At 43.8% G+C, this 11,917-nt stretch overlaps 1 protein-coding gene across 2 annotated transcripts; it reads left to right on the top strand.

Moving 5' to 3' along the window:
* Positions 1-64: 64 nt before the first annotated feature.
* Positions 65-11,077, top strand: NHLRC3 (NHL repeat containing 3). Of its 2 annotated transcripts, none has more exons than XM_035110201.2 (7): positions 65-216; positions 2,074-2,220; positions 4,368-4,518; positions 5,165-5,365; positions 6,946-7,037; positions 7,812-7,924; positions 10,047-11,076. In XM_035110201.2, exons 1-7 carry the CDS (start codon positions 109-111, stop codon positions 10,273-10,275), a joined length of 1,041 nt encoding a protein of 346 aa, XP_034966092.1. In that variant the 5' UTR covers positions 65-108; the 3' UTR covers positions 10,276-11,076. The 2 variants fall into 2 exon arrangements, with proteins under 2 accessions (XP_034966092.1, XP_034966091.1); XM_035110200.2 differs by having other exon boundaries at positions 73-228; positions 10,047-11,077.
* The last annotated feature ends 840 nt before the right edge of the window (positions 11,078-11,917 follow it).

Below are 11,917 nucleotides of genomic sequence, written 5' to 3'. Positions count from 1 at the left end.
CTCCACCTCCCAAGAAGCTTTGCTCCGTCCCGAACGAGCTGAACATGCCCGCTTCGCTCGCGTGACGGGGGCGGCGGCTCGGCTCGCGCCCGCGGAGGAACCTCCTCGATGGCTGCCCGCCGCTATTCCCGGCTCTGTCGCCTTTTGGCGGGCCTCGGAGGGGCCGCTTCACTCGTGCTGCTGATCAGCCTGTACAAGGCGGGGTCTGAGGTGCAGGTGGGTTGGCAGGTACATAACGGCCCACCCTCCGCTCACGCGCCGCGTTTAGCAGGAACCCTTGTTTCACAACAGCCCTGTGAGGTGGGCCAGGCTGAGGGAGCGACGCCCAGGGAGCTTTGGGCCCGAGCCAGGGTCGGGGGGCGGCCCTTTCCCTTCACAGCTGTGTGAATATGCACACATCTGTGAGGAACTAATCCAAGGTTTCGCAAACTTGGGGTCTCTAGCTGTTGCTGTTGGTTTGGACTACAATTCCCATCATCCCTGAGAACTGGTCCTGCTAGCTAGGGATGATGGGAGTTGTAGTCCCAAAACAACTTTCCCGAGTTTGGGAAACCCCGTGACCTACGGTAATCGATTATGATTTCTTTAATGGGGAGGCAGCTTGGATGAAAACTGTTTGGGGGGGGTGGGATCGTGTCCAAGTCCATGGGAATCCAAGCCATGTTTGGAGGATATTTGTTCTGTCGGAACCGGCCCTGAGAGGGCCCTGTGGATCCTGCCACCTAAGGCAGTCACCTCACCTTGCCTCCTGGGTGGGTCGACCCTGCAAACTATACAGTAGTCCGTATTACTGGGGAAAATTGTGAAATGATGAATCTGTGAGATGTAATACTTCAGTAGGCTATATGTGTTAGTATTTATATCATCCCCCCCCCCCCGCACAACATTACATGAGAACTGCACTGTGAGAATGGACTTGGTTTGGAAGGGGAATGAGGCTACCAAAACAAACTTGCAGTTTCTGAATTTGTAAATAAAAACAAAACTGAGGCCTTAAAAAAAACACCTCTAAAAGGGCCTAACAAGAACCGATGAGTTTTCTGGAGGTATGGAAAGGTGCTTATGGCAGTTGAACTGAGAAAAAGAAACAGAAATTGTTTACTGTACCACACCCCAGCCATGAGGTTTGTATGGCTAAGAACAGTTGAAGGGTGGAATTTGGAGTGCTGGTTGAAAACAAAAAACCTAGAAAGGAAAATGGAGGGTAGGGTGAAGAGATAGGTTTGACCTACTCAAGTCCCTGACAGCTTAGCTGTTAAAACATTCATGTTTTGGGCTGGCAGCCCTCTAATGCAGTATGGTATATCAGAGGAAGGCTGAATGTAGGGGGAAGAAAAAATATTTATTTTATCACTTCCCCATTCCTGAAACTTCTTCCCTTTTGCGGCCAGGGGAGCATTGCTATCTACGCAAAACCTGTAAATGAAATTATCTAGGGATTTGGGATGCAGTGTCATCATCAGTACATTGGTGATGACCAATTCTTCTCTTCCTCATTAAAGCTAGATGAAGCTATGGAACCAATGTCTGGAATCAATAACGGAGTGGGTAAGGGCCAGTAAACTGAAAATCAATCCAGGCAAGATGGAGTTTCTGTTGATGCATGGCAATGAGGTTTGCAGTTTGGAGTTTTACTTCTCACCTCAGCTTTGGAGGCCTAAATGGTTTCTGTAGCTTGAATCACATTTCACCAGCTTGACTGGTTTGCCAGCTGCAACCCACTCCTGAATCACAATAGCCTGGACATGATTACCATGCTCCAACGAATGCAAGTGCCATGTTTAGTCCATCCTATTTCCCACAGTGGCCAACCATAGGCCTGTGAAAAATCTACAAGCAAGACATGAGGGCAGTCTCACTCTCCAGGGGCTGATGCTCAGAGACATGGTGCCTCTGATAGCTGTTTGTCAGCCTAGCCTACCTCACAAGGTTGCGATGAGAACAAAAATGGGAAAACCTCAGGCATGCAGTGCTTAGAGCAAGGGTGAGATAAAAATGTGATAGATAAACGTTAAATACTGCTCTCTGGAGATAGCTCATTTAACAGTAATTCTTTTGCCATTTATTTTTAAGATGTTAAGTGAGTTGACTTTCTTCCCTCTCTGGAGAAGAGAGAAGCCACTCTACAAGCTTGATGTAAACTGGCCTTTGATTCCTTTTGCTGGTCAGACATTTTGTGTTGCTGTGGATGATGTCAATGGATTAGTATACGTGGGACAGGTAAGAAAAGACATTCTTCTGACCAGCAGAGTTCTCCAGTGTGTAGCTTTGATTGTTAGCAGTTCCTGTTTTTACAGCAACCAGACTAGGAACTCTTGCATAGAATACTGGGTGGAGGCTCATCCTTCAATGTCAGAAAAGTTCACATTTCTCATTATATTTTTCCTTGCTGAATACATGTGGACCTGTAAGGAAGCAGACATGCTTTCCGATGTTGATGAGCGCTTTGTGAGGAGCAGACATTCACATGACTTTTTTCCAGTGTGGGTGCACTTTTTCCATACTGGAAAAAAATGCCCCCAAAAAGTGTAGGGGCAAGAGCTACCTAAAGGAGTAAATGAATGCTGTTGCTTCTTTCGCTATAAAAAACCGTCTTTTCTTCAAAAAGTTCCATAACTTGGCATGCTATTTTAATATTCATATCATGTTTATTCTGGAGCTTAGAAACCTAATGCTAGAAAAGGGAGCCAATTGTCATTCCTCTCCTACATTTCCCCTTTACACTCCACTTTTCAGTCTTTATGGTTGACTACGATTGTTCATTATAACAGTGCTGGTGAAGAAAGCCACAATTATATTAAGTAGATGACATCAGCAAGTCACTAGGACATCTCCATTTAATGACCATTTTCTTTCCAGTGTAGGAAATGCTGGGCTGTGGCTTTGTACTAGGAATTGTGCTTTTATTCTCATGGCATTAAGCTTGGATTCAAAGGCCGAGAGTTCAGCTTTCCTTTTTCTGTAGATCTGACTGTAAGATCAAGAAAAGGAGGCTTGTCTGTTCTTTCACATGTGCCACAGTTCCTCTATACTTGCCCTGCCTATCTGCTGCACATTAGTTCCATTCCATAAGGTGGCTGCTTTCTGTCAGACCCTTCACTCTGCCTTTCTGCCAGTTCTTTGTTCAGTTTCTTACACCCAGACTCTGCTTGATCTCTTGTATCCCTGATCTTCCTAGAAACCTTCTCTTCTAGCCTGCATATCCTGTCTCTTTGTTTTCCTTTTAAAAAAAATAATAACTTGCAGCATCTTTTCCTCACCAGTATCTTAGATCAGGGATTGCCAACCCGATGAGCCTGCAAAAGCCTTCATTGGTGCCCCCAGGGAGGGGCCCCAGACTCTTGAGCTTTCATTTTAAAAAAGTACGTTTCTTGCCCTCTTAAAAAGAAAGCTATGAAGCAAAATGGGAAGGTAATTAAGGAAATCTAAGTGATTTCTGTGAAATAACCAAGCCTGGCTGCTCCTGCCTGTCAGTGGTTTTAGCCAATAAGTGAAGTCAGAGCTGCAACTGATGAGTGAGTTGTTTGATGGGCAGGCAATAGGGTCCTAAAGAACTTCTGTTTCCCCTTGTCTTTAATGCACTTTTCTTTCTTGTGTCTTATTTTCCAGGCAGAATTTCAACAGGTTATGCCTTTTCTTGTATGGAAGTACGATTATGAGGAAAGCTTCACTGTGATTGTACTCTGTCCACTTTTGTGTTATGCCATGACCATCTAGGTTAAACACTTTTACTCCATTCTTTAATCAAAAAGGCTATCAGAGTGGCTTTACAAAGATCTTTAGGCTTATAATCTACAATACATGGCACACAAGGAAAAAAAGATGGGGAGGGAGAGGAGGGAAATAACGTTCATGCATCATTTCTTACAGTTCTTATAATGATCTTTGGGATGGAGGCAATTCACATAGCCTGATGGACTAACGCCTATTACTAGGTGACAGTTGAGGAAGCGCCAAAAGGTGACTGGTTTCTCAGCAAAAGCTGTGGAGTTGCTCTGTTTCTCTTTCTCTCTATTCTGCAGCCTGATAGAATGGCTGCTGCTTGGTGACAATTGAGAGAGGGCCAAAGGCAGCTGTTTGGTTGCAGTATATATCAAAGTGCAAACGCTGAGAACAAAAATCCACTATCCTTTTGTACCTCTGCATTAAGATTCAGTGAAAGGAAGCCAATGATCAGCTTTTTCCTTGCATGTGAACCAGACATAACAATACTTGGTGGAGCTAATAAGATTTGTGAGAATGTATGTATATGCATATGCATATGTGTGTATGTATGTATATGCAATAAGGAAATGTTATGAAAAAATTCTGGAATTTCATTCTGCAAGATCTGATTGGTTCTCTGTTATCTTTATACACTTTTACAGAGAGGTGATGAAAATGTGCCTAAGGTGGTAGTTTATACTGAGGATGGCTATTTCTTACAAGCATGGAATGCTTCCATTGAAATGCCTCATGGTATCTTTGTGCTGAACACACCCAATGGAACTTCGGTGTGGATCACAGATGTTGGAACTGGTATGTGGAATGATTATTACAAAATAACACTAGAGTGAAACAAAACAGTGTGCTTGTGATGTTTTAAGTTAGGCGTAAATTGTACAGACTGCCTTTCCACAAAGGAACTTGTCTCCATCCTGCCTCATGATATAAAACATGAAAAAAATAACACAACAGTCCATTCTAAGACACAGAGGTGAAGCAAGACAGATTGAAATAACCAAACCTTTGATGTGCCTCTCCTTGTGCAGTTCCTTCCTTCAGCAGCTTGCTCTTGTATGTTCCTGGGCCTGATATCCAACTGCGTGTTCAATTTAACTACAGTACAGCCCACACAAAGCACCCAGTACAACCAGGCCACCATCCTAAAAGATAGAGCTCTGCATCTGTGCAAATCTTGCAGTTTGTAGAAGTTCAGGTGATTAAAAAAGGGAGGCAGATGTTTCTTCCTGGGCGTTCAGTAGGCAGAGGAACAAGAACAGGTTCATGGTGGAAGATCAAGGGCAGTGCACACAGCGCAGAGGTTTCACACTTGACAGTAAATCCAGTTAATGTCCCCTCCAGTTTTTGCCCAGTTCTTCACAACCTCACTCCTTTTAAAATTACGGTGTTCACAGAGAAAATGTGATCTTACTGAAAAATGTCTATTTCCTTCTTCATATAGGCAAATATGGACACACAATTAAACAGTATACTCCTTCAGGTGAACTTCTTCAAGTCATAGGTACTGCAGGTAGAGCAGGTTCTGGTACAAATCCCTTGCAGTTCGACCAGCCAGCAGAGATTTTTGTGGAAGAAAGCGGGGACATCTACATTGTAGATGGTGATGGAGGACTGAACAACCGCTTGGTCAAATTGACACCAGGTAAGTGAATGAACGTGAATGGCCTATACGTGCAACTTTCAGAATTGCTTTGATGCACTAGTACAGCAATAGGGAACCGCCAGCCACCAGGCCTAATCAGCCCCAGCTTGTTTGGCCCCCAAGCCCATTTTCCACAAGCTCTCCCCACCTGCCATCACATGGGATGTCAGGTTTGCGGCACATAAAAGACACGGGTGCCAAGGAACAATTGGGAGTTTAAAATGCTCTCCCAATTGTTCCTTGGCAAGTGGGTCTTCTGAATAGCAAGTCCCTTTGAAGTCCATTTGCCAGTGTGGTTTGGATCCAAACCTCACCTGCAAATTGACATATTTTCCTCTGTGGGCCTGCAAAGCTAGTATGCAGAGGGGAAATATCTGTTTGCAGGTACAGTGCCTGTAGATGGGCCAAGCAAGGCCTGCCGTCAGTGCCAGTCAGCTGGGCAGCCTGTTTGAAATTGTGAGCTGGTACCATAATGACTAGACAAGTAGGTGTCTCCACCCACATGTCACAATAGCCTCCAGGGGGTGGGGAATTTCCCAATGGTGGTTTCTTTCTTTGTTTGTTTTTGTTTTTGCTGTGTTCTCCTAACTTATTTGACTATCATTTCTGTATATCTTGAGGTCTTTTGTCTCTCCCATATGGGTTTACACCATGGGTAGGCAAACTAAGGCCCAGGGGCCGGATCCGGCCCAATTGCCTTCTAAATCCAGCCCGCGGACGGTCCGGGAATCAGTGTGTTTTTACATGAGTAAAAAGCTTTAGGGAAGCTATTAATGTTTAATAGATAATTGTATTTTAATGTTTTGTTGGAAGCTGCCCAGAATGGCTGGGGAAACCCAGCCAGATGGGCAGGGTATAAATAATAAATTGTTGTTGTTGTTGTTGTTGCTGTTGTTGCTGTTGTTGCTCCTGCTGTTATAAGTAGAACGTGTCCTTTTATTTAAAATGCATTGTGGGGCCTGCCTGGTGTTTTTACATGAGTAGAATGTGTGCTTTTATTTAAAATGCATCTGGGTTATTTTTGGGGCGCTGGAATTTGTTCATCCCCCCCAAAAAAATATAGTCTGCCCCCCAAGGTCTGAGGGACAGTGGACCGGCCCCCTGCTGAAAAAGTTTGCTGACCCCTGGTTTATGCTTTAAGGCAGGCATCCTCAAACTGCGGCCCTCCAGATGTTTTGGTCTACAACTCCCATGATCCCTAGCTAACAGGATCAGTGGTCGGAGAAGATGGGAATTGTAGTCCAAAACATCTGGAGGGCCGAAGTTTGGGGATGCCTGCTTTAAGGGCTCTGTTAATTGCAGCATTTGAAACTCCGGTAGAACTTCAACAATCAGACTATGATAGAAGGAAATGTGTTTTGTTGTTGTTGTTGTTGCCCAAATCCTTACTGGATGGTTTTTAGTTTTACAATATTTAGAATATATCCCCCCACTCTGTTTTTAGGAAGAGGATAGAAAGTTACCCTGTAACTTAGTAAAACTTTAGTAAATCACTAAATAATTAGAAAGCTGTCTCATGTAATGCAGATGTTTTATTATAAAATGCACAGCAATATATGGTGCTTACTTTCTACCTGCAGACTTTAAGACTCTATGGCTGCATGGAGAAAATGGTTCTGGCACTGCACAGTTCAAGATCCCACACAGTGTAACAGTGGATGCTGTCGGACGGGTAAAGTAGCCATGATCTCTGTAATATTGTTTTATAAATTGTCATCAAAACCAGGGCTTGAAATTTTCTCACTTGAATTTAAACTTCCAGTAATTTACTTGCAGCTTTCAAGGAAGTGTGGAGGTCTGGTGCTTTAAAGTTTTGGGGCTTTCTCCAATCTTTTATGGCATGTTTCTCTCCCCTGCCCCTTCCTTGCCTGTGAATGAAACATTCCATGCTGTTTTTCATCAATGAGTTTTAATTAAACCAAGAAACGAGTGATTCCATGTTAGTATTGTAGAGATGTACTGGACCAACTTTTTAACTGAAAAACTTGCATTTTTCATGTAGAAGGAAAACACGTCTATGATTTTCCTGTTTTCTAAACTTAGAAACAAATAATAATCTGAAACAAATGTTGGCTTACTATGAACAAGCTCTGCCTGCCTCTGGGAGAAACAAACCAGGAGGCTTGGCTTAATATTACCTGCAGACCCACATTAGTGGTTTGCTGCTCTTCTTCCAACCACGATCAGAAGCCGCTGCTCTTCTTGCCTTAACACTCATGTCATATAGGTACGTTTAGCAGGAAGCTAGGATTAAAGAGCACATGCTGTAGGTATGGATTCTTCCCTAAAGAGAGTTCAGTAATGTTGGCGAGATCCTATACCAGCCTCCTCAGAAACGCAACATGTAGATCCCCATTTCATGTGATATTAAACATAATGGAGCATATGCAGGATTGCTGGGGTAGTGTTTAAAAATGGCTATGAACAGATTTTGTATTTTCAGTAGGTGTGGGTTGCTGACAGAGCCAACTGGAGAATCCAGGCTTTTCAGAAAACCACAGGGGAATGGTTGGGCTGTTGGAATAGCTGCTTTACACAAGATGGCCCTTCTTCTGTCAGGTATAGTATCTGTAGCTTGCATGCAATTCTGTGCGGTGGGTGGAAGGGGAGACTTTTCAACTGAGCAGGGCTCATGTTGATTATGGAGAACTCCTTTGTTTGTAAGGTGCCTGATTAAGAGCTCCAGTGCCAGTGTTAGAGCCACTGGGGGCGTGCCAGTGTTTGAGCTACTGTGTTCACTGGAGATATATATATGCCTAACAGTGAGATGAAAATGCCAGTGTGTTTGGTAGTGCCATAGAAATTTTACACTGGCTTTCCTTAATGTATCCATCTGGCTCTAAAGAGGAGAGGTGGCTCATTAGTGCATCCAGCCAAATAATTTTGCATGTTGTATTTCCATAACTTTGTACGAATATCAGATGCTAGACAGATGGTAGATGTTGCCTTTTTTGCGGCCCTTTTATTATCAGAAGGGTTATGGCATGCAAAAGCTTGATTCGGCTGCCAAATCCTTAAATTAAGCTTTCTAATGGGTGCCTGACTTCTATTTGGATCGGATCCAGCAATTCTGTAAGTGGAATTCTGCTCAAGAAAAAGAAGCTCCTGGTATCTGCAAATAGAAGAGGAAAAGTGATTTTCAAAGTGCCCCCTGGAAATTACTCTGCAGAGGAGTGGGTGCTGGCATTTGTGCAGGGGGGTAGCTACATACCAGATGAGGAATGCGTGAAAAATTATTATCATTTATTAAATTTCTGTACCACCCCTTCATCCAAGGATCACTGGGCAGTTTACAATATAAAAACCACAAAAATACATACCATTGTAATGATCGAAAACAATGCCCCCCACAGTTTAAAATGGCATAGATTGATTAAGGCTTATGAGAAAAGGAATATCCTCCCCACTCCCACAGTTCTGTTCGCAAGTGTCTCCACTTGCTCAAAGGCCTTTCTGTGACCTGAAGGACTCCTCCTGTGAAAAGAAGGGCACCTTTAGATCCTGCTCATTGGGCATTTCCACCATATTTGAACGGTCTGCAGCCATTCAAATTTTACCCCACACAAGCATAATATTGGTTCTGTTCACTTGCACTTGCTGTGTGGAAGCTGCTTCCCCCTGGGGTAATTCCATGCTGCTTTGGAAATATAGGAATGAGGCTCTCACATAAGTGTGATCTTTTCCTTTCATTTATTGGGATATGTGTTCATAGAAATGACTGCGGGTCTAATGAATTCTGATTAATGGTGGATTGTGCCCATCTAGTCTCTTGTGTAAAAGTCTTATCTTTCAGGTTGTGCAAAAACATTTTTTGTTGTTAACTAAGAATGTTGAGATTTGAGTTTAGTGCCAAATAACCTGATAAGGGACCCAGGTGGCACTGTGGTTAAACCACTGAGCCTAGGGCTTGCTGATCAGAAGGTCGGCGGTTCGAATCCCTGTGACGGGGTGAGCTCCCGTTGCTTGGTCCCAGCTCCTGCCAACCTAGCAGTTCGAAAGCACGTCAAAATGCAAGTAGATAAATAGGAAGGTAAACGGCGTTTCCATGTGCTGCTCTGGTTTGCCAGAAGCGGCTTTGTCATGCTGGCCACATGACCTGGAAGCTATACGCCGGCTCCCTTGGCCAATAATGCGAGATGAGCGCGCAACCCCAGAGTCGGTCACGACTGGACCTAATGGTCAGGGGTCCCTTTACCCTTTACCTTTAACCTGATGAGTAGAAGGGGCTGCCATTCATGGAGGGTGGGATTATGACAGGCCCCCCTTTTAAATAAGTCTTAATAGGTTTTCAAGAATAAGGAAATAGATAAGCAGAAGTAAGTTATCTGCTGAATAAAATACGCTGGTGCACTTCACAAACTACAGTTTCCCATTTGTCTGAACCCTGCTTCCCTGGCCAAAAACTGGCTCAGAAGGGTCACAAAATCCTCCAGATGACACCAGTAGGATGAATTTGGGATTACCAGGAGACCCCCCCCCCCAGATCAACTTTTCAGGTGGCATGAGGGATGTGCAAACAGAAGGTAACCCCCCCAAATGTGAGCAAAAGTGCATTATGTTCATACTGCAGGATTTTAAATAGGATTTAAAGGATTCTCTTTAAATAATGTCTCTCTCTCTCTCTCTCTCTCTCTCTCTCTCTCCCCCCCCCCTTCTCCCTCTCCATCCCTTCCTCCTGTAGATTAACTCCAGATCAAAGGTATATGATCGTCGCACATATAAATATTGACAGGGTGTCAATCTTGGCTGCCCCTCCAGTAGGATCAATTGAGGACTGTGTTGTGATGGACACAATTCAGCTTGCAAGTGAAGTTAAGCCCCATCTTGTGGATGTCAGCAAGAAAACTGGAGCAATTTATGTAGCAGAAATTGGAGCCCAGCAAGTACAGAAGTATGTGCCTTTATACTGACAGCATCTTTCATGTGGCACAAGGGACTTCCATAATATTTCCTCTGTTGGATTGCTGTCGGCTGTGCAACACAGAAACTTTTGGATTAACTTTATTCATTCAAAGTGCACATTTGTTTCACTTTCTGTGTCTACCTCAGGGATTTTAAGTGGTGGCAATTTTTGTGTTAGCTGGTTTTTATAGACTTGTTTGTTTGTTTTTTAAATCAGTGTCACCAGCATTGCTAATTTTCAATCATACAAGAGTAAATTTACCACCACACAAACTGCTAGAAATACTAGTTTAATGCAGGTTCCATGAATCATTCCGTGATTGGGAAAAATCACTTCTTTATGGAGTCAGAATTTTCTGTTTATTTGTAGCAGATTATCTCAGCTAAGGAGCCTGATTGCTTCTTTCCTGTGAATGGAGGAAAAAGATGCCGGTCTGGTCTGTATGGGAAAATCCTATAAGATGACTGTGCTGCAAAACAGTCTTGGCTGTGCTTATCTCGGGAAATGTCTCCTCCAAGTTTGAAAATGCAAGGTCTTTTAGCAATGCTCTTCTCTAGGGAGCCTCAGCTAGCTTTCCACCAGAGTGGTATCTTTTAAAACTCTTGGGACTTCTGAAGTTTTGTGAATGACCAAGAAATTCAAGTTTGTTTACTCCTAAAGCAAACTGTCGTGTTGTGACTACTCTTATTGTTTAGGGTATTCTTTACATTCCTACTTTTATGTGTATGCTTTGTTGTGTGAGCCCAGTTTTGGGTGGGGTATAAATAAAAAATTATTACTTACGAAATTTGCAGAATCTAAAAATACCTTTCTTCCATTTTCCTGGAATTGTTTATTATGCACCCAGTTCAGACTGGTGCTGTAAACATTTGAAGAGGCCCCTCAATGCATCTTAAGGGCTGCTTCACCCTCTATTCAAAGCCTTTGGTGTCCACCTAAAGGCTATTCCTCAAAAGGTTATGTGAATGCATATATCAGCTGGCAACAGAGATTTGACTGCACCACCTTGTTTCCTTTCCCCCTCTTTTCTGCCTTAGACCCACTTCAATTACATGGCAGAAAAAGTGGGATTGGTAGCAAGTATGTACATGGAACTTCAGTTTAACCTGCATAGGTTGCCTGAACCTGTGGACTGCCCTCAACCCTATTGGCTCATGTTGCCCCACCTTTGAGATCTTACATTTAGCAGAGAAAGTTGGACTTACCATGAAGTGTTGTGGTCAGCGGAGAGTGGAGCATGCAGGAAAGAGTTAACTCCCCCTGGAGGTAGAGTCAGCACTGATTGACATTATTTCGTAGTGCTGAGCAGCAGGAAGGGGAAAGAACTTTCTTTCAACCGATCCAACACCCAGTAATAACAATACTGAGAACTGTTCCGTTACAGTAGGACTGAACTGGCCCCAGACATTGAGGTCCTTAACGTAACAGGGAGAGTGAGGGAGGTCCCTGGGAGTTCCTGTGCTAGACTGATCAGAGGAACAAGACCCAAGGAGCCTTGGGTCTGATCCGGGTGGAGCTCCTTGCTACACCAGCCCGTTCATCCCAAGTGGGTACTCCATCCAAAGGCTGTATTGGCAGAGGCATATTTGTTCATCTTGAGTGTCAACGTGGAAGGGAATCCTCTAGGGATGTACTTCTGTGGGCCGCAG

The sequence above is a fragment of the Zootoca vivipara genome, chromosome 3 (assembly GCF_963506605.1).
Source record: "Zootoca vivipara chromosome 3, rZooViv1.1, whole genome shotgun sequence".
Lineage (NCBI taxonomy): Eukaryota > Metazoa > Chordata > Lepidosauria > Squamata > Lacertidae > Zootoca > Zootoca vivipara.
Note: the sequence above shows the minus strand (reverse complement) of the source record. Positions and strands in the feature narration are given on the sequence as shown.